This window comes from Clinocottus analis, unplaced genomic scaffold (genome assembly GCF_023055335.1).
Source record: "Clinocottus analis isolate CAN_PGR_092001 unplaced genomic scaffold, fCliAna1.0.p SCAF_24, whole genome shotgun sequence".
In the NCBI taxonomy this organism is placed as follows: Eukaryota; Metazoa; Chordata; class Actinopteri; order Perciformes; family Cottidae; genus Clinocottus; species Clinocottus analis.
In genome coordinates, this window is record NW_027175976.1 from 2,902,968 (window position 1) to 2,927,500 (window position 24,533).

Genomic DNA, 24,533 nt, shown 5'->3' on the forward strand with positions numbered 1-24,533 from the left:
GGATCTTGCACAGAACACAATAGTAATAAATAATAACTTCTCATGGTGAGAAGCTGGGCCAGCGTTTTGTCGGTTTCAGTACATTTTGATTGTGAATGTTGAATGAATACGACTTGTTGTTTGGTGGGGTCCACAGTGAGTCGCTCTCAACTCATCCTCCAGACGCCCAGTCATTCTGCCTGAACAGCCGACCCGGTCTTTCATCCCGTCGTTGGGCCAGTCAGCCGGCGAGCTCCAAAAGCCGGCAGGCAAATCTTCTACTCGCTTTAATCAGGCAGGAGAAGCCGCTGCCAAGGAGCGCCTAAATATAGCTCCCTTTCGTAATGGAACGCAGCGGAGGCGGTGCCTTCCCCGATTTGCGCCCTTTTACTTTCCCCCTTGGGTGAAACGCCGCGTCGGAAACGCTCACGACTGCTGGACGCATCAAAGCTGAGGGGAAGACGTGCTGGACACACAAGGCCGGAGCATTAACTGGGTGATTCCCGCGTGGACGTAAGGAAGCTTTGCTATCGGACGAGATAACGAACAGAGGGGTGCAACAGAAGGAACAAAAGCTACAGACACACATGACATATAGTTATTGACGTTACAATATAATGAAATAAAAGCCAAGTCCATCCATCAATCCATCCTAAAAAGACCCATTAAGGAGTCATTTTGAAATGTATTGTACGAAGAACCACAGAAAGGAAAACACTTCACTCAAAGAGCCTCTCACAGCACTGAGGTCAGCCATTAGACGGCTCCCAGCACACAGAGCTGGCCATCTGACAGTATCATCTCTGAACAATCAGGGAAATTACACACAAACACGGTTATTTTCCCTCTCTTTCTCCCCGTCTGTGTGTGTGTGTCCATCCGTCCAAGTCCATGAGGTAATGTGAAATCTGACATCTCCAGAATTGGATTGAGAACATCTGGTTTGTGTTATTCTCTCTCTCTTCCCCTCCTCCTCCCACACTTATTGATTTCGTTCTCAGGCGTACAAAACTACAAAACATTTTCCCAGACGGCAAATTTGTAAGAGAGTGACTAAATCTGTCGATGCGTTGTGACACGTTTTGTGACAATTGTGTGAGGTTTCTAAGTAAAAGCACCTCGGTGACGAACGAAAGTGGAAAATGAAACTTTTGGAGGGGAGAAGAGGAAAAAACGGTTAAAAAGTGCTGCTTTCATAATCTCCATGTCCTCTGATCCACTGGCTCAGAGACACTAATTTTAGATGCACTTTGCGAGACTAAGCAGAGGTATCAGAGTGTGTGTGTGTGTGTGTGTGTGTGTGTGTGTGTGTGTGTGTGTGTGTGTGTGTGTGTGTGTCTGCAGTGCCTCATCAATTAGTCGGCTGGATGATTGACGCCATCCTCTCAGCCACAGAGTGACACAAAGCGAGCTCCACTCAGTTTCCCTCTCTCAGTGTTAGCACCCAACCACCCTGTGCCATGCGGACGTTCATGTGATTATTTTCCATCGTGACCTTTGGTTCCAGAATGAATAAGTGTAAACAGGAAGTGGGATGACGCCATAGTCATTTGATTTATATATTTGTCTAAATTGGGGCACCATTAAAAGTATGCAGAAGTCACTATCAGCATTTCCTGTTTCCAGTGTAACTGTGGATGCACAGAAAGCCATCCCTGGATTATTTTGACACTGATAAAAAATTTAAAAACATGTTTATTCTCAGGCTAGTTTTGCGGTTATAAAGGAGCAAGTTTTCGCTGCGCCTCAGATGAGCTCGGCTGGGCCCTCGGCCACCTGAAGGCTCGCAGCAGGGCCTTTCCAGTGTGACGGGCACGTGTGTGGAGCTGGTCAAAACACATGACTCGCACCGCCCGCGCAGAGAAGTCCTTGAGGCAACAGAAAAAATATTCCAAATATCTCCACGTAACCTCACACTCCAGCCCATTATGAGTTTCCTCTTTCTCCGCCGTCCTCCGGACTGTAATCAATCCCTCTTTTGTGCTCGGCCAATCTGATCGGCACTGTTCTCTCTGAAAAATATCCAAAGAGGAAGATTTTGTCAGTCGGCACGAAGGACACGGGGACGCCAGAAAAAAACATGATCAGCCCCCCCGCCCCATCCTCTCCTCCTCCTCGCTAATGCAGAGCTATGACTCATGTCCCACAGATGATCTGGTTGGGAATCTGCTGGGTTTAGGCAGCGGGCTGGGCCGGGCCGTGTTGTTGTTGCTGAAAAGAGAGGGGACGTTAACTGAAACAGAGATCGCCGTCTCTGAACCAAAAGCAGTTACGCGCAGGTTTCAAAGCGGTTTTGCTTTTTATGACGAGCTTGACTTGCCAGATAATTTGTGTTTGCTGTAAACATGGGAGTTAGTAAACGCTCGGCATGCTGTAGTTTAAACTGACGGGCGCCGCAGTGGTGTGCAGTGATCTAGAGAGGCAGCTCGAGAGCTTGAGAGTTGCATAATGTAGGAACCCAAAAGATTATCTCACTATCGGAGGTTTTAGCTCCCTGTTAACTTGTGAACGCATTCAAACACATCTTTGCGTTTTACTCTCCTCTCAAGTGTGGCTGCATCGGCCTGCTCTGTCCTCGCATGTGGATCCTGCTCCTCTCGCCTAAAGAGAAATCAGCAGAATGAATGCAAGCTGCGAGTGCACGAGAGTGTGCGTGTGGATTGAAAAAGAAGAAAATTGCCTCAGGAAACGGCTGATAATTGGTAGAAGGAGGCAATGCAGATGATATTCCTACAGGGATGTGGCTTTAACCAGCACAACAAGAATACTGGCACACAGAGGGAAGAGGAGACAATGGAGGAAAGAAGATGCGGAGCCATGCAGTATGCAGAGAGCCCAGCGGCAGAGGACGAGGAGGAGAAGAAGAAAAGATTATTTTGCTTTGGCAAACACTGGATTTATGCACTTGTCATTCCACGTCCGAAAGACACCCCAAAATTATATCTAGAAAATTCCGGTCTGCAAAGCGCTCAATGAATTAAAACGAAGGAAAATGAAGAAAAGTGCACGAGACCCAACATATGGTCTGTTATGGTGTGTCTGTGTGTGAGTGTGTGGCCTTCAGATTCAAGCGGATTTACAGATGAGAGAGAAGCTGTTATTTTATATTCTTGTTATGCAGCAGCCGGCTCTCGCTCTTTGTTTCAGTGGAGAAAACCACTGCAGCGTCAAATCCTGATATTCTAGTTCAGACCGATGGTGGACGAAACAGACACCTCTAAAACCACTCTTCATTTAAAGACAGTGTTGGTTTTCATACAGACCACATCTTCTAGACCTCAATCAATGCTACTGAATAATTAAGAAATTACTTTTAAAAAACCTTATAAATGGCATGTTTTTGAAAAGTGCTATGTTGGTGTGCTTATTTTTATTTATTTTGTTATATATAAAAGGTCACACACTGTAAATGTGTGGCTTAAAAAGGTGTGCCGTGAAATTATTAATTTCCATTTCTTTCAGATCATATTTTAGTTTCCCAAAAGGGAGCAATTACATTTCTTTTTTATTGCAAACACATTCAAATGAGGAAATATATAATTCAGAATCAAAATAACTGCCTCAAAAACACACAGAAGAAAGTGGAAAACACTTAATCAAACAGAGAGCGACTGAGCACTGCCCATTCCTTCCTACTCACAAAAAAAAACACCTTGGCAGAATGAGCTCATTGTCCTGCTGCGGCAGTAATCACACCGCTATCTGAACTGTATGCAGGAGAAGGAGACACTTGAATTGTGTTGCATAAATCAAAGCTCTCGTGCAAACGTTTTTAGGGAAACACATTTCACTCTCAGGATAAGTGTGGTTTTAAGCATGTGGAAGATAAGAGAACAATCATAAGCTCGCTGGCAATGATCCAACGAGCTTTTATTGTGAAGCAGGAAAGGCGTCGTATTCGTCCCCAAGAAAAATAAAATGCATATAAAGCATCTCTAATTCACTTTTTCCTTCAGTAACTGTCTATTCAGACTTTTTTTTATTCTTTTTGCTGCAACTTGCAGTAGAAAAACATCAAAAAGGGGAAAACATAAGCAAGTATAAATCGGCACCTTGACAAAACGAATGATTTCTGCTGCAGGGAGATGAGCGTTAGTATTCACGCGGGTGTTTGAACGCGTGGGATCGGACAGCATCTCTCAGCATCTTATTTTCACCGAGTGGGTTTTGTGTGTACTTTATTAGTATCGATTGGCACGCTGAGGAAGTAAACAGGCCTTCAGGAGCGCAACAGAGAACACAGATCCTGCTCAAAATCTGGCCCTCAAGATGTTTTTCCAGTATCAAAACGTTAACTGTAAGCGACTGCTGAGGAGAGGAATTATATAGTTTTTTTGCAGGATCAGAGTCTTTGTGTGAGGTACACAAGTGAATGTTTGAACTGAAAGATGAAGTGGAGGGAGTGGCGGAGTCGTGAGGTAACCGGGATATGTGTAATCCTCAGCAGAAACCTTGCCCTTGTCCCTGCCCCATTGTTGACATTGAGACCGTGGGTGTCATCTTTCACTGCGACTGGCAAACAGAGACGCCAGCGGATCGATAGCTGAGAAAGACAAAGCAGCGAGGACGCCCTGGTCTGTGAAAGCACAGGTCTCTGTTCACCGAAAGAAGTGAAGCGGCGCTACAAATCTGGCGAATGTCAGCGCCGGCGTGGCAGAGCTGCGAGGGGGGACGCTGATAACTTTAAGCACAAGGAGGCGGAGGAATAAATCCTAGAGGGAACAAAATGGATAAAGGGAGGTTGCAAATCACCACCTGACCATTTGTTACAGCCACTCTACGAGTGTTTGTGTGTGTGTGTAGGAGGAGATTACATTTCCACGCCGCGGGCCGGCCTACACAGATGAAACACCGCTGGGGAGGTTGATTAGCCCCATCAGCGAGAGCCGGCAAAGACGCAGCGGTGCGGGCTGTTGTTGGAACGAGTCCCATCTGCCTCCCGCCGAGCGGCATCCGAGAAAAGATCGACTTGTTTTGATCCCACGAGGGGCTCCTGTGCCCGTTGTCCTTGGCTTAACGCGGCAGCATCACAAGGCCAGAGCTATTCCAGAGCATCGCAAAACCAAACAAAACACGCACAACTGTAAAACAACCAGAGCGGGGGCCGCATTTTTTTGTGAGATGACCAGTGGCGAGAAAGACAGCGCGTCCCGCCGTGTGCGTACAGCTGTCGGATCACAACCCGAGCCGTGAGGAGCAGAGGGAGAGTTGGCCTTTCATCAGCTGCTGCGTCGATCACACGTCAACATGAGGAAAAAGCTTTGTTGGGGAATTCCTTTCAGGGATTCGGTGGAAACAAACGTTTCAGAGCTTTTTCATCAGGTGCCAGGTTGTTCGCTCTAGCACGCAGCATGTGCGTCTCCACGGCCCCGTTTATAAACACAAAGATTAAGAGACCCAGCGAGTCCTTGGCCAAGTAAATGTATACAATCGAGGCGGCGGCGCAGTCCCAGGGCTGCTGCTCAGCTCCATCTTGATAGAGGCCTCTCTGAAAGCCAGGCGTGTTCCCCTCACTGTCCCGATTCTTATCTCTGTAATTGCCTTGCAGTCAGGGAGGAGCACTGGAGCAGTTGGCAGCAGTGCCGGCTGCCACCCACTCCAAGACAGGAGACACGCTCCGATGGAGACTCTGGAGTGTCGCGGGCTCGCTTTATAGCTCGTCGCCAAGAGGGATGGAGTCGCCGCTTTCGACAGCTCGACCCGCATCCAGGATCCAAATGTTGTCTCTCGCGAGTGCAGCCGGAAGTATTGAGCGAATAGGGCACTGTGGTGTTATTGTCACGGGTCCAGGTACCATCGCGCCACACTGCCCCGACAATGGTGGACGAGATTAGCGTTTCAGTCCACAATGGCCGGATCGAGACCAGACAGATCCCCCTAGTGTACACACCGCCGGAGGAGACAGTGTGTGCGGTGTACAGGAGGTTTTAACAGCATTTTATACAGTTAGTCTCTCGATATTTATAAATATCTGATTTTTCTTTTGTCGTTTAATTTGTATGTATTCTTATAAAACCCCTTTCACTTACTTGTACTAGTATTATTATGAATTTTGGTTAATACAATGTAATAATAATAATAAAGTAGGTTTGTACCAAAATGTTGGAAGCTGCAGATAAAGATCCAGCCACACTAATATTATCAGTATAATACAATTTGGAGAGTTTAATTCCAGTGAATAAAACGTAGGATTGTTTCCAAGCAGTTGTGTGTGATCCAAACAAAAGGGAGCCAAGAAAGAGTTACATCCATAATTTCATTTCATAAAACTAATTGAATCATTTAAAATGAGGATTTAAATAATTTTTAGGGTTTTTAAAATATGATGACATACATTAAAGCTTCATTAGAAAACCACAATAAAACGCAAAAAAAACAATACAAGGAAATAGTAACATATACTAAATCCAAGGAAACATCTTGACCATAGATATTTACCTCATTATCATTATAAGTCATTGAGGAGTCAGAGAACATGAACTAGTCCGTCTTGTTTCTAGATTCTGAGAAAGGATGTTGCATCTGGCGTTTGCCGGTTTAAATAACCCAGAAACAAGTCAGTCCGACTTTCACCGAGTCATCACGAGGCGCTCGTGTCCATAAATAGGCCGTGTTATCGCGTTCAAATCTTTAAAAAAGGAAAAATAGTGCAGAGGCAACATTTGATAAAGGTGGCAGAGCAGCAGCTGTCTTCGGGGATAAGATCAATTCAAAATGTGACTTTGTACAACCAAATCAGCCTAATCCAATTCTGCCTTGGACCACAGTTTCCACATTTCTACGGTTTAATGCTGCGCAAACGACCGAGAGAAAAGTCCCGGGGTCCCAGAAAAACCAACACTTCGCTCTCTCAACTGGGCTGAATTCATCATCTGAAAGCTGGCAGGAAAATCAATGAAAACTAATAAAAGGGTCATGCAGCGTGAACGGAGGAGGCCTTATTTGAATTATGTCCAAGGATGCGGTCTGGTCCTATAAAGTGCCTGGTGTGCACTGAGCAATACTGGCAGAGTTTAGTTGGTTGTGTGCCTCGGGGATGTTATGCGCAGTGAGATGGGAATCTTTCAAATGAAACAAGGGGGTCGCAGAAAACAACCCCAATCAGCTTATCCTCATCTCTTTAATTAGCCTCGGCTACTATATTTATTGTGCGCGTTCGTACCCTGAACAACAGGCTTTCTTTGGAAAACAAGAAACTGTAATACCTGCCCACACATGAGTCATGGTTCATCCAAACAATGGCTTTTTGAATCCAACTCATTCAAAGTCTGGAGAGAGAGAATTTTCTATCAGAGCTCCCATCCTCCGGGATGAGATTTCTGCCTTTACGGACGACTTAAGATAAATCTGTGTCCCCTATCCAGCTTTCCATCCCTCACCAACACACTCGGGACCAAAAGAGAGGATGCAGTACATACCCGCCACGTTTACTTTCTCAGAGTTCGTGGCGCTGGGCGCGGCGGTGCTGAGGCTGTTGGTCAGGTTGCCCCCCGTGCCGTTGTAGATGTTCTCCACCTTGGACTCCAGCTTGCCCAGCCTCAGCATGATGTTGTCCAGCAGGACGGCGAGGGTCTTTTTCAAGTCTGCACGGAAGAATGGGAATCAGATTATTGGGGTGATTGCGACATGCAGTCAGCTAGAGGTTCATTGAAATGTAAAACTGGAGCAGCGCAGACTTTGCGAGTGACCCGTTTATTTTGTTTTTTTGCCGCAAGCATTTATCTGCACAAGACATCACTAATGTGAGAAGGGAAGCTGACCATTAATAAGCGTATAGAGCATACATTCAAACTGTTTCAGATTCATTTCTTAGTATATGTTAAGACGCTGTAAACCGGCAGCAACTGCAGTGACATTTGCAGAGAAATGTTAAGTTGTTTTGAGCTGCTCGAGCCATACAGTAACCAGCAACATGCCATTTCTGTGCCGCAAAGAGCTCCCGCCGCAATCATCGACCTCGTAGTCTACCGTGACATCAATGCTTTTGGTATGTGTGTGTGTGTGTGTGTGTGTGTGTGCAGAAGCGATTCATCGAGCGTGCTTTCATCAGATGACGATAATTGCAGCTCGTCTATCACACACACCACCGCCACATTTTCATAGAGGCGAGTTAGGTGCCGGGAGGAGCGGTGCAGCGAGACCGGGGGCGGGAAACCAAACGAAGCGCTTTGGAGCAGCGGCCTTGCCAAAGCTATTGGGCCGAACAGAATTAGAAGAGGGGGGGGCTCTGAGTTAATGGCCTCCTTCTGTTTACCTCCGGCACACACAGGCTTGTGCCCGATGACCCCAGGCTGTACATCAAGAGGGATTCACCGGCCCAGTTTAATATCGCAGCTCCTCAGCTAATGCCAACAAGCTTCACGATGGGAAAGACAGAGCTGTGTAAACAATAACCGCATTTACAAATCGGAGGCGGCAGAGTAGATGGAACGGAGAAAAAAAACATTTAATAAATGGACATTGTGTGAAAAACACCCGTGCGTGTAAAAATGTATTATGAGAGCAAGAAAACGCTCTCAGGTTGGTACAATAATTAAACGTGCAGCTTCAAGTACGCGACCTTCATCACGCCGCTGTGAGTGATGCCTCTACTTTCCTCCTGTGCACCGATGCTGCTGCTGCCAGGTTACCGGATGAGCAATAGCTCACCGAGGGACACATTTCTGCCCGACTCAAATAAGTCTTATTTCTCAGGAGGTGACGCAGCTGCAAAACAAACCCTAGAACGGTGAACACACTTTGCTTTTAATAACAGTGTCATAGGAGATAATAATCTGGACGCACGATGACCTGGGATTTTTCATTAAGCCCATGAGCATTAAAGAGAAGTGATTACAAGGGAGCATAAGCCCGAGGCATTCATCAGTGATTCCTATTGTTTCTTGTCATCCGATTCAGCCAGGCCTGTCAAGGGGTCTCCGTATCTTACCAACGTAATAGCACACAATGACCTTCCGCCCTCAGGAGGACGGAGAGGATTAGACCAGCAATCCAAGCTCACTCGGTCCTCGCCACGGGCAGCTACATCCTCCTGAATCCCAACACCGGCCCGTTGGAGCAGCGTCGCGACCGAGGGTCGTATCCCTGTCGCTGGAGACTTTACCGTTGAGAAACGAGACTGTACGGCGCCTGAAGTCAGCTCTAGGAAGAGAGACTTGTGCAAACGTAGCACCGATGCGCTCACTCGTGAAATCTAATAGATATTGAATGGCGCGACTCGCTCTTAGGCTAGAGACCAACAGGAAGATTTCTCCTTTGTCCTTTTTGGAGCAAACAGAGAATAATCAGCAACAAGACAATTGTATCGTCGCAAGTATTTCAAACTACAAACTTTAATATAAAACTGCATTTTAGATGAAATTTAAACGAGAAGAGAAAAAAAAAACATGACAAAATCAAGACACACTACAAATTAAAGAACATATTTTAGATGTCGGATTAGTAGAGTATCTAATCGTGGCTGTGTATAAACAGGCAGTCTGTGTATAAACAGGCAGTCTGCCAGCATCGTGCTGCTCAACAGGTCACTAATCCGCCCAGGAAGGAGGGTGCTGTGTGCTGCACAGACCATAAAGCCCCTCGAGGAAAGCGTGCGATACCGGACCACAGAAATAAAACCGACCCAACTTGACGAATGGGCTTTCGGGAGACGCAACATTAAATTCAAACGCATTCAGTTTTTATGGGGCATTTACGGGCATCGAAGGAGGAAACTCTGTTCCTACAGATCGTATCAGGGCGAATCATCGACCAAAATGAGTGAGCACAGGAAGCGCCGAGGATCCTGCTGCCTCCCCATCTAATGGAGGGACGCGAAACGGATGCGATGCTGCGACTGCGGTCAGCAGACTGTGGCCCAGCGGCCGCAGCGCCGTAAACATCGATCTGTCGTACGAGAGGAAACTGGACAAGACACTTGTCGTTGCCTGGAAACTCTGGGATTGTGTGGCAGGAAGACCTATAGACAATAATAATAATAAATTACATGATTGACGAGGGTGTTGTCATCAGACAGAGTTTCTCTTCTCGTAGAAAAACAAAAAGTATAGGTCTTAGGAATTGTAGCTGTACAAAATGTTTGATTTCCATCAAGCGGTACCTTGTACTTTTAAATAAGATAAGCAAGTATTGTACTGGTTTCTTATCGTTCCCCGGCAGCTCGTTCTAATCTTACTTTCTTTACTGTATCCTGTTGTTTCTCTGGGCATTAGAGGGAGAATCAATTCCAATCTCAGGTTTCCTAATGAAGCCTCCCATCGAGCCATACAGGTCTATTAACGGCATGAATAACTTATTGATGGGTCTCCTGGACTGTGCTATTACAGTATTGTGCGGCTGCATCAGCGTTAAATCTCCCAGGTTTTCTTGAATGCAAAGCAATGCTGCGCCTGCTCAGGGGGAAGACAAGTGGAACCAGTCGGCACAATGTAAAGAAGATGTACAAACAGACGGGCGTAGCCAGCGACCTCACATCTTAAGTCTCTTAGCGGGTACAGGTTCGGTATAGTGATGTTATTGAAAATCAAAGACCTTGTGGCTCATACAGCATCAATTAATACATTTTCCGTCTCTAATAGCGTGCCGCTCCTGGGAAAGGGAGCTGTACACATCACGGTTACCAGCGTCAGACGCACAGCAGACATTTCTAACTTCTCTCTCAGGTCACATGGGGTGCAGATCAGAAGCTGGCCACTCACCGTAAGCCGTCATGGTGCCCACGTAGGGCCCGTCCATGACACTTTGGTTCTCCTCGGCCAGCGCCTTGATGTAGCGCTTGCTCAGGTCCAGGATCTGCTGCCTCAGCACGGCGCTGTTCTCGTGGCTGGCTCGCTGCTGGATGGTGAAGTGCAGCAGCATCATGCCCCAGATGAACCCGAAGCTGACCAGGAAGAAGCCCAACTTCTGGGACGACAGCTTCCACAGGAAGGGCGTGGCCATGCTGACTGGCCGGTTGTGCCGCAGTGGCTCTGATTTTTGAGGTGAGGTGCAGAGGTGAGGGAGAGGGGCACTCAGGAGGGCAGCCGGGGCATGGCTGCGTTAGTCAATGAGTCTTTGGAGGTGGTGCGCGGCTTGTTTGCCTCACCGGCGGGATTTCCTTCTCTGGCCCATCCTCACCGCTCAGCAGCATCTCAGTGGACTCAGTCCGACCTGTTGCATCCTGCCACAGACGCAGAGGAAAAGAGAGATGAGAGGACATGATGATCACAATGAGGGAGTTCCATCACCCAACCCAACATTACGATAGAAGCTCTGATAATTGGACAATGAGTCAGCAGTTTTAGCCATAATTCAGGAATTCATAATAAAGACGGAGAACAAATGCAGATCGTAAGCTCAAAGTAACGCCATCATATGGCGCCCAAACACAGCCGAGTCTCATTTATGCGATGTACTGCCTCACCGAGATGCAACGATTCTGCAACGGATTTTCAAAAGAAAGAGGGGAAGCAACTTCACAGCCAGTGGTCTGTTACTTTGAGCGAGGCAGCCGGCTTATAGCTGCAGCGGACCACACTGCAGGCATGCAGTGTAGTAAGTATGTTTTATCTAAAAAATATATATTTGAAAGGAAATTGGCAAAGAGAGCATATACGGGGCCCAGCATCCATTCGAAATCTTCTCTTTCACAAGGATAAATAAGTATAAAGGGCATGTTGGTGTAGATTATGTCTGACATGAAAGCAATACAAACCTTAAGCAAGAAAAAACAGAGCAGGTCTTCAAAAGTAATTTAAAGTTTAATGCGTCTCCTGAAAGAGAGGCAACGTCGAGCAGCCTTGTCTCACTCAGACAGTGTGATCTTTGTGATTGATGGCGCTGTAAGAGATTAATGCAAGAGGGTCAAAACATAAACATTTGGATAGCCTTCGATTTATCTCCCACGCTGGCAAGCGAGAACAAGGACAGAATTTTAAGTACGTGCCTTTTTCTGTTTTTCTGTTGTTGTTCCGTTCAACAGGCTTTTCTGCGAGACAAGTGTGGGAAGCTGTTGCTCTTGGTCTGCGTGTGTTTTGTGGATGAGCTTGTGTGTTGAAACGTAAAAAAGGTCACGGTTTTATTCATTTATTCACACTAAAAGGAAAAGTGTGCAGGCATCAAAAGGTCAGGGACAAATTCAAAGTGAAAGTAGGGCAATGACAATTCTCTAAATTCTAGATTCATTAATCTGTCAATTATTTCATGTACAAAATAAAACGTGGCTATTCTCGGACGAACAAAAACTGACGGTGGAAAGTGTCCTAAGTCTAACCTGGATTTCACCTTAACGTGAGACATCTCTGAAGGGTGAAGGAGGCCAGAGCTCAACACACGGCTCGCGATCAAGGTGTTAGTCTTCAGAATCACAAACCACATCATGTGCTGTTGCTCCATTTCTCGCCGTCTAAAAGTCGCACAAAAAACCCTTTCAGGCTGCGACTCACAATGCACGTACCGTTTGATGTTTACAGCAACGGAAAACAAAGTCTGTACAACTTCCCATATGCAAAACCAAATTTTATGTATTATTTGTTTTATCTTTTATTGACAGACACACACGTAACGTTTTATTCAGACGTATTAGGTGTGATCTGATCAGCGCAAACACAAGTAGACAATATTCCTAAAAAGCCGTTCATATTGAAATAATCACATCCCCTTTTCTCCTCTTTGCAAGCTTCACAGATCTGTGAGAATAAAGCCCACCAGGCAAATTCATGTAAATGTTAAACAGCAATATGCAATTTCCCGCTTGCCATCTTTACTGCTGATTGTCAAGGACAACACATTTGGCCAAAACCATCAAAACTCTTGCCCCTAATGCCAAAATGAGTCGGCCCCTGCAGCGCTCGTGAAGCTGCTTAACAGTTCAACAAGTCTTCACTGACGACTTCAAGGCAATCCATGCCTGACGAAAAAAATGCCTCTGGCTTTGGGCGTCAAGCAACAAAAACAACAACAAAAATCATCTTTTAAGCATGCAATCAAGCTGAAAAGACACTGCATGCTCTCACATCTGCATTTGACCGCTGTAGCTCTAAGTGAGGCTAAGTGTGGTGAGGGGATTTCTGGAGCCGTGCTTTTAGACTGCATCTTTCAAAAGCGGCTCTAACCAGGTCACAACACAAAGAATACAAAATGAAACAGACAACACACTAAACGTGGATGTTTTTTTCTTGAATCACAGAGCGGTCAGTGTTGAGAATGACGCGTGGCAACGATGGATTGTGTCGGTTTGGAGCCGTTTGGCAGGAAAAATCCTCAGAATCTTCCCAAGAAACACAAAAGGAAAGCCACACAAAAGGGCTCCTTTCACCTTACATCCATCGGCTTTATAAATAGGTCAGAGACAGCTGCGAGCAGCCTCCGACCGGGCCTGGAATCTCACAGAGGGTTATGACACAACCATAATTGTTCGGCCATTTAAGACAAAAGGCTTGTGTTGTGCTTCCCGTGTGAACAGAGATCTTTGTATTTAACAAAGCAGGGACGTCCACAACGGGGAAAAAAAGAGAGACAAAATATGTTTTCTTTTTTATTATTACTACGTTTAACTAAGTCTAATTTGCTTTGTGATGTGTGCAATCCAAATGTTTTGGTGGGGAGGATGGGGGGAGTCTCTGCACCGCAATGTGAATTCATGAGACAAGCCCTTGGCAGTGGCGCTGTGCAATCTGCAGTGCTGATAACATCGGATGCCTCTCATTGCTTGGGAAAAGCTTGCTAGTTGGGCACAGACAAGGTTGTGTGTGTGTGTGTGTGTGTGTGTGTGTGTGTATGCGCGTGTGTCGATTGACGTGTGTGTATATAAGTACTTGTACAACCGTGTGTGTGTTTTAGTTACTTGTGTTTGATTCTCACTTTGCTGTGTTTTAAATTTATTTATGAATTTGTGTGTGCATGTGTGTGTGGTGGGGGGCTTTGGGGCTGTTCATCGAGGAGGAACCCTCCTCTGACGTCGTGAGGAGAGCACAAGCCAAAACCTACACAAAACGTTCTGAATAGTCGTCAGTCAGAGCCTGATTTCCTCCGCCAAGGCGTCTTATTTAACGCTCATCACTTTGTTGGTAAATCTTGATGTGTGATGCAGCTATTCAACACCCCCCCACTCCGCTACTCCCCAGCAGCAGAGCGTACAATCTCCTCTCGGTTACCTTCTGGTTTCTAATTCAGGATCTTAATTTGTCTGGCAGAAAGCCCTCTGGCGCAGCAGCAACAGCCAAGTAAAAACCGTGTTGACAGCCAGCTAAGGTTGCTGAATATACGACCTTTCGCAACTTGAGATGATAACTTAACAACCTGCTGAGTGTTTTTTTTTTTTCTTCTCATTGTTGGAAGAAGCGGCAGTGTACGAAACCCTGTGGGTTCAAGAAGCAGTGAGGACAGAAACAATTGAATCATTTAGGCCTGGGAGGAATCAGCATCCTCCCATATCTGGTACAAAAGACTTGTTCCCCTGTAGGGGGACAACAACAGAGCTGAAATTACAGCTCTAAAAAAATTGCATTTGTTTTTCAGTTTCCAGTATCGACCACACCGTTGTGCCGCTACACTCAGCCCGACATGAAAGGAGGAGGGTCGGTTCTCCTCCCGACTGCCTCGGGAGGAATTAACAAAAGCATATTTTTACAGATGGATGCAGTAACAGCCATTCGTGAGTGGAACGAGGAAAATTAACATGTAAAAAGTGAATTTTGTGTTTGCACCGGTGACCCCAATCCAGCCTTAAATGGCTCAGGAAGTAAAGCGGACGTCTAGCAATCGTGAGGTTCCTGGTTCAAGTGTCCTTGAGCAAGACACTGAACCACCTAACCTATAACCTAGCCTGAAGGGCGGGTGTGCGCCTCACACACACACATCGGTGTATGCATGTTGGTTGAGAGTCGAGTCAATTTCTTGTTCACTGGCAACAGAGCAAACCCTGACTCAGCATTTCAACCTTTTCCCCCCCCCCCGAGTTCTCAGAAATACCTTTTCAGACTAACAAATACCTGCAGAGGTTCAGACTAACAAATACCTGCAGATTGGAAGCAGTAAATAGCCAATATGTAGTTTTACAATAAATGCTCTATGTCACAATCATGGGCACTTGGTTTATTTTCCTCGTGTGCACAGATGTATCTGGTTTATGGTAAAGTCGCAGGGATTTAGAGTCAAAGATGATATCTCAGCGTTGTCAAAATAATCATCTTAGGCTTTTAATATCCCTCCACTGGAGGTCCTATAATCACGCAGCCTCTGCCCTTGTTCTGTCGGTGATATGCTAAATTGTTAAGAGCGGGCCAGATGGCCGAGCGAGCTAAAGAGTCCGTCCATTTCCTTTGCATTTGCGATCAGAGCCGAAAATAACGCCTTTAAAAGTGCAGTTTAGGGGGTAATTTTAGAAAAGGTGAAGCAGGCGGAGGGAGGTCTGGATTAATTCCAGTGCATTTACTCCAGGTCGAAAATAGAGAGAGCGTTCTACCGAACTGAAATAACGTACACTAAAAGCCCGTTGCATAACCACAGAAATATGCTCTAGATGTAGCTTCGGCCATCAATTATGGATCGGCTTTGGAAAAAAGTATCCATTTTTCTCCTGAATATAAATAGTCTTTCGTAGAGCCAGGCGTCTAACACTCAGGTGACTTCAGAGTCGCCCGAGTGTAGTGACAGTCAGCAGCCCTTTGACAGCTGCATCTAACTATTACCGGTTTCATTTGATCAAGTCGTTTATGACAGCCACACTTCACAAAGCTTCCACAGGCCATTGGGACATCTATAAAAAGGTCATTAATCAGTTCAATTCATCAACGACAACTATTTTTAAAATGAAGTGACTTAAATTCACAGGATATTTCCAGGTTTCCAAATGTAAGTATTTTCCTATACACACGTCATATTTATGAACGACTGAATGTAGCAGCAAAAGCTAATAAACATGGAAAGACAGTTTTATAAATATGAAGAGTTAATGTGCCTCACTCAACCCACCTTTCTCCCTGATTGATCCATTTGGCATGTTTGCTTAATGGCTCCTGTTTTGGGATTGTTTTCGGTTTAAAAAGGAAAGTGAAACCGCTCCCATCGGTCGCTGTACATCCTCTCCCACACAGACACTTTGCTAGTTGCCCCGGCCAAAGGAGACATGATCCCGATAATATGGCCCCGCTGCCATGGGGACCGGTGTGACTCTGCATCTTAATGGACTTCTTCACACAGGCCCCGCCTCTCAATTATTCATCAGGGCCCTCCAGAGGAACGGGCCCAGCTGCTGCTCCGCCAGGTTACTGGTGCGAGTCCAGCTCGTAACCAGATATGGAGATCTAAACCCCGGCGGCATGAGACGGGCTTCCCCTGCAGCAAAAACCAGGAAGTTTGTCTAAAACGCAAGAGGCACACAGATCGATGTTAATGTGTCCTTTATTGAGTCACTGATGGGCTCAAACACTTCTTCCAGGGGGACCAATTTTAAAGTTTTTGGCAGGGAAATATTCACATATTCAAAAGACAAGAGAAAGCTTCAGTCGTTAGCTTGAGCCTTTGCATACGAGGGGAAAGACAGACTTCCCGTGCGTCAGTCTGCACAGATAAAAGAGGGTGGTGATGCACAAGAGCGAAGTGACATGCCACTAAGGGAGATAACACCAAGCACATTATCATTTACATTAAAAAAAAAAGTATCTCAAAATAAACACACAAACTAAAAAAGGTTGTCACGTGTACTCCCCTTTTCTATTTACCTTGTCTGTCACAAGCGCGACTGACAACAAAAACATCTGTACAAGAAAACTGGTATTTCAGTTTTTAAAAGTTACAAACTTTAGTTTTGTTTGTCGTTTCGGGCTGGTGTGAAAGCCGTCAATTGAACCCTGGCACAGAGCAAAAACCAAACTGAGACCGCTTAAAAAAAGCAGAGTTTGCTTACAATCGACAAAACTGTCCAGTCCACTGGTTACCAGTCTTGTTTACTCCCGCTGTCACAGCTGATTAGAAATCACAATCAGGAATAGATCCGATAAGGCGGAATCTCTAGACAGCTAAAACACCGAGAGCCAAAGGACTGGCGTGTCCCTCTCTGCACGGGAGCGAATCAGAGAGCTCTTGACTGTCCACACAAAAAGGAATCGCCTCAGCACTTTGAGCCGGGAGAAAGAAAACACGCTGAACTTAACACCCTCTTCAAGGAAAAGTGAGCCATGTAGGTGGGGACCAAATAATACAAAAAAAAATTACAACACGGGAAATTCCCATTTCTGTGAGACAATGAAGACCAACACCACCAAGTGAATTCTCAGGAACTGCCGGCTCTCTAAACATCAGATATATGACCCTGAGTTTTCAATGTCTAACCGGCTTTGCATACCGCTCTGTCCTTTGTGGTGGAGGACTTTGTAACGGACGTACTTCCTAAAAAAAAACAGAACACGCTTCATAAAGCAGTCTGCAAAAAAACCAGCCACGGCATCTCTTTCATCACACCACCGTGGTTTAACAAGTTAAACAAATTTAACCCGCCGCGACATGCAACGAGACGAGAGGGAGAGGACAAGACCGCCGTGAACATGACCTGCATGCCGAAAAACAAGCTCGCTGACAAGTGTGGGTAGGAATTGCAGATGAGGTGCCGAAGGCAGCCGTAGCACTTCCTTCTCCCTGTCACCACCTTATACAAGCCCTGTTGTTATTATGCCAACACAAGCCGGCCTCCAAACGCTATGCAAAAGAACAAAGCTTAAGTGACTGTGGAAAAAGATGCACACACACATAAGAATCATACCTCGAATGAACGTTCAAGTAAAAGCAGAATATTCTGCAAACATGAGGGCCTTCGCTGACTGCATTACATTATAAAACCCTAACCCTCTGCGGCACACTTCATGCCGAGAACACTTTCCCTGACATAAAGCTAATCCTAATGCTGGTCTTCGCTCTTAATGCAATCCAAATCCTCTAAAGACCCTTTAAAGAAGTCTGGCGCGGAAAAATGTCATCCCTTTCCATGTTTGTCGGTCATTTCAAATTCACCACAATTTGTTATTAAACAACATCCTAACAACTTATTCAAAATTACAAATGCAAAGACTCGTAACAACCAGTAGTTTGTTGGCAACTCGCATTGCCAGATTATTGTGGCCAACTGAAGTTGCCAAGATGAATACTTTCGCTCCCGTATTTCAGGTTTGAGGAGTGAAGGAAAGAGGCAGCCACCTCGCCAACAGCTGTACAATAGTAAGACTCTTATGACATTTTAACGTTTTTATCAGCACTTCAACATGTGCTGGAAATCTTTCAAGTGTCTTCGAGACAAAAACAGGCATGAAATTGAGGATGCGATTAACGTTTGTGGTTACAGTGAAGGCCTTTAGAAAAATATATAATCTTCCTTTTATTACCTCTTCAGTTATTTGTGTTTTCCCGCCCGCGATGTGAAAACAGATTTTCAAGGGGATTTAGTGTTTGCTTTGTGACTTGCCTGACCAATGAACATCCCTTTGCGTGCGGCACGAATAAATGAGTGCAGCTGCGAACAGTAGGCCGACTGTAAAGAAGCAAAGCGTGCGTCACGTGATGGAGAGAGAGCCTCTTCAGACTGGAGAGCCAAGGTGGAGAGGGGGTTCTGGCGATCTTCCTCCTAACGAGTCAATTCCATACCTCGTTCTGACAGGTGTGTGCGTGCGTTAGTGCTGTGAGAACAGCAGCCCCTTCTATCGCAGGAAGCCCTGAAGGTTTCACTTCCCTGCGTGGCGTCCATCAGCACAGCCTCCCGAGCCCTCCATCTTCAATCCCTCCTTCCTCATTCCTCCGCTGCCTATGCTCGCTCTCCACTCAAGCCCCCCAGCACACGCGCACACACACACCATTTCTTGCCAGTGAAGCATGCCACCAAAGCAAAGCTCCTTTTCCTTGGGATTTATAATCCCGAGGGTTCCTGTGGAAAAAAATAAAAAGGGTGGCTGAAAGAGCTCTTCATAAAGCCAGGGGGCTGCTCACCTTGGGACGGCCACGAAACAGCCTTAGCTCGATGCTTTTTTGGGTTGTTTTTAACTGGGTCATGCTAAATAAAGTTGATATCTACTTCACAGTCTCAGAAGGGAAATGTCCTCCTGATCGCCCCCCAAAAACAAATCCCAAGCATCTTCTTGTTTTTTTTTAAGAGACATTTTGATGGGGGTTCTTGTTGAAAGTACTCACATTCGCAGTCTCCATGACGATGACACAACATACATCTTGTGTAATCAAATCAGCATGTTGAAACCTGATTACAGGCTGAAAATGACTGAACATCACTGGTGAGCTAAGTGCCTCAATGAGCCTGATTGACCTAATGCACATCAGGACAGAAAAACCCTGCGTCTCCTTCTCCAGACATGCTGATCACTGACTGATTTCACTTCAGGATTCATTAAGCCTGCTGGTGAAACACTCCAGCATGCTACACTAATTATTGTTATATATATTATTATGGTTAAAACAGGTGTTGGATTGTGTAACCGATGACCAAAAATACCGGTTCTCCCAGACTGAAGAGCATGAATTAACATGATCATATTGACATGACAGTTACCTGTGTGCGTGTCATCCTCTCACTGGAAGCTAAGGGGGAGGCTGAGATGTCCTCCCCACCCCAAGCATAAATATGTCTCCCGAGCATGTGTGTGACAAGGCGAAATGCCTGGTTAATGTTTTATCGCGCCGTCTCTGCGTAAACTGCCGTGAGGCACGAGTGAGCGCGTCGCTCTCTCACCGTCGTCGGTCACCGGGCTCGCTGACGGTGCCAGCGGTCAACGTTACCTGCACACACACAAAAACACACACACACACACGCACAGAATAACGGCTAACACTAATGTGAATCTCTTATCTGTTGAACATGAACGACTCTCGCGGAGTTGAACGTCGTTTCTTAAACAACCTGTTCGAGACTGTTGCTACGACTTCTTCCACGAGCTAGTTAGCTAAACCGGCAGTGAATTAACAATGGGACCCCCATGGCACGCTGCGGCGGTTAACGCTCCGACACCCGAACTGGGTAGAGAAGAAGAAGAAGAAGAAGAAGAAGAAGAAACAGAAGAAGAAGAAGAAGACGCGGCTAGCGTTGCCGTTAGCTCCGTTTCTGACCACGTTCGCTTCATTGTGGCTAGCCGACTCGCTCGCGAGCTACCCGCCGTCTCCTCGCGCCGTTAGCGCCCGTTAGTTTGTTTTAGAGGCTCGTCGCTTTCTCCGGTCGACCGTCGCACATTTCACAACAAAACACGCACCGCCGCAATGACAAGTCACCCCCTCTTCCTCCGCCTCGTCCTCCCCACTCACTCCCAGGGCACACACACGGCCAAACACTGCGCCCCTTCTTCCCCAGCGGCATTGTCTGAGCAAATGACCCAGACAAAAACGGGGAGGCTTACCTCTCCAACGGTTTCTGTCGGTGGCCCACGGTGGTGATACGAGGCGGTAAACGAGACGTAAAAATCCAGAGGCGACGAGCGGGCGGAGATGTCGTTGAGCCGAGCAGACTGTGAGAGACTTCGACCACAGCGCGCTGCGCACGAGCCTCTGCGCTCGGTCTGCCCACTTGCAGAAAAAGCGAGTGACACTTGAGGGACCGTCTGCGTGTTACCGACCCCACGGCAAACGGAGCGTGGAGGGCAGCGCAGTACACAGTGGAGGTGACAATTACGCATCGTGCTTTTGATATGTTTAATGTGCATTAAGATTGCCAATGTCAAGATGAATCAATAAATTCTCAATCTTGACCAACAACACATTACATTGCTACCTAAATGACATATTTGCATCGGCGATAAGGTTACTTATTAATGACATTGGCAGCATTCATATTGCAGTCACACACATTACATACATTTTGCTCATAATATTCAGGCCATTTAATGAGTATTTTTTACTGAATACATTTTCCACCACTGAGATTGACTGAGGCCTACATACAGGTAATGTAAATTAATACAATCGTGAGCCACGGGTACTGACATTCAGATGTGGAGAAATAAATCAGGACGATCCCTAAGTATATGGTCGTGCTCTCTCAGGCCAAAAAAAGCTTTGTGTTTACTGCCATCTGCTGGCTGTAACATGACACAATGGGCCCTTTGTGTTTATATGTAGAGATGCTGAAATCCAGCTCGGGTCTGAGAACACATGCATTGTTTAAGTGCATGAAAAGTAAAGCACTGCTCAATTGTGTACATTATAATTGTACTGTTTCGTGGTAAGCAGGCGATTATTATGGAAACTAGATCGAAAGATAGGGTACTTGAATTCTGGTGTTTATACCAGTATTAGGAACAATACAATTGAAAACTGTGATTAGGAAAAACCTTAAACTTTCTGTTCTGAGGTAGTAAAAGAGGCTGACAGAGACCGGTTAACTCACTGTGAGGAGATAACAAACGCTGAAAGCAAAAAGGTGGATAAAAGCTGTGTACACAGCAGCGCCTCGAGGGAAATGCATTGTTCTTCATAAGGTCTTTGCATTTGAGGTTTTCCTTTTGTTTATTCCTGCCTATTGTTCATGAAGGTCTAATAGTGGGAGTTCAGAATTTTGTATGTTTAAATGGCTAAATATGTAATTACTGCTCAGCCTCAAGACGACCTTGCATGTATTGCATGAACAAAACATTCTTGTGTTGCTTTTTTTACACAATGTCCAACACAACGGGGAAAAAAATACACAACTCTCAAGCTCAGTCTCTGAGAAAATAGATTTATTATTCAAATAAGCGACTTATACACAGTGGGTTCATGGTTCTAATTATCAGAAAGAATATGAGGATATATGAGCTGCAGCTTTAATGACATCACATTCATATTATTATATTCACACATATAAAATGAACTGTACAGACATAAAGAGCTGAAAGCAAAGGAGAGCTTGATTCATGATTAAAACTAACACAACAACACAACCAGCTGGGGTAAACTAGTTGTGTATGGGTGCTTTTCCTTTTCCTTGTACGCTGATCTATTAAATTTAAAGTGTAGATTTTCATCTGAAACATGACCATTTCATGGCCACGATCAGTATTATACATTGAGTGTGGTGCGACACCATAAAAGTAAATCATTCAATTATTGCCTCTATAAGGGAGACAGCACGACACTGCCCCAATAAAAGACAAATTACTTTGGCTGAAACACATTCTTCACGGTGTTTAAACAGATAAAATAATCAAACATTGACTTATGCAAGCCATCATTTCTATTACATATGTAAATTTACGATATGATTATGCAGATTTAATAAGCACATTAGCTGTGAGCAGGAACAGGTAATACTTCAGTAGAGGTCAGGAGACGACCTCCAACTACGTTTGATTTCCTCCCTTAAAATCAAGAATACATTTTCTCTCTCTTACCTGGAGTGCTATATGTCAAGTTAGATTGTTTTGTTGTGAGTTGCCAAGTGTTGGAAATATCGGCCGTGGAGATGTCCGCCTGCTCTCCAATATAATGAGACTCTATGGCACTCGGCTCGTGGCGCCAAAGATAAAAACACATTTAAAAAATAAATCCAACAGAAATGTCTCCTTCCAGAAACCATGACAGGGTCACGGAAAATAGAGAAAATATGTATTTTTGATTTTTGGGCTGCCTTTAACTGTTGACATCAGCAAACAAACAATTCCAGCCTCTTCCATTTGTTCATAGTCAGTGTTAATAAAGACTTGAGATGCTGCACAGCAACTTAAAATAAAACAGTTTGTCTTCTTTGAAACGCCGCACCACTGTGCTACATTTACCCACATCTCACCACACCTGCCTTAAAATAACTTTTTCCTTCCGTGTGTGTGATTCGGTAGATTCTCTACAAGGAGAGGAAGTTACGACAGTGACGCCTTCACTTCCCCAGCCTCTTAGCGACATCCTTGTAGGCCAGCTCGATTTCCACATCCGCCGCGCACGTGTTGGTGAACTCATCTCGGTCGTAGGCGTTGCTGAGATAACGCCACAACCCTCTGAATTCGGACGGGATGTCGTAGTTCCGGTATTTCTTGCAAACCACCTGCGGGGAAACTAGTTATTGTTGTGCTAGAAGTCGAGACAGAAAGTCAAAACTCAAGTCCAGAAGCGGGTTACCTTGAGAACGTGGAGTTTAGGCAGAAGGTTGCAGTCAGCCAGCGTCAGCTCGTCTCCGTCCAGGTATTTGCGTTTGGATCCGCCCTCGCCTCTGTGGTGTCCCATCTCAACCTCGTCCGGGGTGGGACTCATCAGATACTCGTCCAGTTTAGCCAGGGCCTTTTCCAGACTCTTCTCTAATGCTGAAGGACACACAAACACATACACAGGTTACAAGGTCAAGAACGCTATTACACCAGTGTTCCTGTTCATAACCATATAACAAACTGGATGTATTTTAAACTGGCACCATGTCTCTTATCTATTTCTGTAATGATCATGCTTCGTGCCCTCTCCGATGCCTTTCCAGTGGAGAAAACAAGATGAAGTGTCCTATAGGATGTCCTTCCAGTGGAGAAAACAGGATGAACTGCTTCCGCCACTGCTGTCATGTGTGGTTAGCAATGTTCTTTCTCTATTATTTTACGGTCTATGGGCAAAGCAAAATCTCATAGGGGCAAGTTTTAATTCGAGATAAATAGGTTTTACTTACCTCTATTTTTATCCGGCTTCTTGTTTTTGACGTACGCGGAGAACTTGGCAAATATGTCGTTCCCTGCTGTGTTGGATTCACAATTCTTTGCCGCAAGTTTGGGATACCTGAGAAACACGAACATGGCGTTAGTTTGGATGTCACTCGGCCCTATTTCCTTTTCCTGCTCGTGCGTATTTACGCGTGCGAGGCCTACTTTGGTGGAGCCAGCATCTCCTCCAGATACTCCTCTACTTTGTTGACGTCAGTGCGGACCTCCCCCTGGAAGGTGAGGAAGGGCGGGTGTGTCCCCGGGGCGAGGTTGTGAAGGTCAGCCGGTTTCCTAATCGGAGTGGAATCAGTTCACGACCTCTGCTATCAAACTGAAACTAAATGGCACTTCAATATCACAGTTTCCAGTCAACAAATAATGCCCTTTTATCAGTCTAAAGCCACGCAGGGTGTTACTGCTAACGCTGTCTTGGGCCTCCTTTCCAAATAACAATTTATTTTTTAAGTGAAGCTTCGTGACCATTTAGGATTTTGTTCATTACCTTCACGTATTTGGAGCATAACATCTTAAAGCTGCTCTTAAGCTGCTTAATCAAACACCGTGTCGTGGGATGTTGTGTTTATTGGTCCCTGCCATACTTAAATTGTCACCGTACTTGTGTTTTTCTGAAGTGTTAATGATGTTGTTATTACCTCTTGAGGTCGACAGTGGTCACATTGAAGACGACGCCTTTCAGCCAGAGGATCATAAAGAGGCGCTGAGAGAAGGGACAGTTTCCAATGCTCTCCCCATCACGCCCAGCCTGTACACACACACACACACACACACACACACACACACACACAGAGACACATGAAAACACGGTAAGACACTAACACTACACTGATTCACCCTCACACACACATACTTACACACACACTCCTGACTCAATCACTTAAACAAACCCTATCCATCATCCAATAAGAACAATCAGTGCTT

General features: G+C 45.5%; 2 protein-coding genes across 11 annotated transcripts in view; both read right to left on the bottom strand.

Annotated features, from left to right (window-relative positions):
• mgat5 (alpha-1,6-mannosylglycoprotein 6-beta-N-acetylglucosaminyltransferase) overlaps nt 1-20,487 on the bottom strand; it is a 53,527-nt gene extending 33,040 nt beyond the window's left edge. Inside the window, exons 1-6 of one of the 9 annotated variants that reach the window (XM_068590694.1) lie at nt 19,505-19,675; nt 18,592-18,868; nt 18,413-18,478; nt 11,063-11,137; nt 10,677-10,946; nt 7,398-7,562 (exon numbers count right to left, since the gene is read on the bottom strand). In XM_068590694.1, the coding sequence (XP_068446795.1) occupies nt 7,398-7,562; nt 10,677-10,917 (406 nt within the window). In that variant the 5' untranslated portion in view covers nt 10,918-10,946; nt 11,063-11,137; nt 18,413-18,478; nt 18,592-18,868; nt 19,505-19,675. Of the gene's footprint in view, nt 1-7,397; nt 7,563-10,676; nt 11,138-11,671; nt 11,797-18,412; nt 18,479-18,591; nt 18,869-18,930; nt 19,078-19,504; nt 19,676-20,342 lie in introns of those variants that run through there. The other 8 variants (XM_068590692.1, XM_068590696.1, XM_068590693.1 and 5 more) reach the window with 8 other exon arrangements.
• Nucleotides 20,488-21,649: 1,162 nt separating this feature from the next.
• LOC137793984 (chloride intracellular channel protein 5-like) overlaps nt 21,650-24,533 on the bottom strand; it is a 6,285-nt gene continuing 3,401 nt past the window's right edge. For both annotated transcript variants that reach the window (XM_068590485.1, XM_068590486.1), the window contains exons 2-6: nt 24,248-24,357; nt 23,760-23,885; nt 23,564-23,670; nt 23,032-23,213; nt 21,650-22,957 (exon numbers count right to left, since the gene is read on the bottom strand). In XM_068590485.1, coding sequence (XP_068446586.1) covers nt 22,793-22,957; nt 23,032-23,213; nt 23,564-23,670; nt 23,760-23,885; nt 24,248-24,357 — 690 coding nt within the window. In that variant the 3' untranslated portion in view covers nt 21,650-22,792. The remainder of the gene's footprint in view (nt 22,958-23,031; nt 23,214-23,563; nt 23,671-23,759; nt 23,886-24,247; nt 24,358-24,533) is intronic.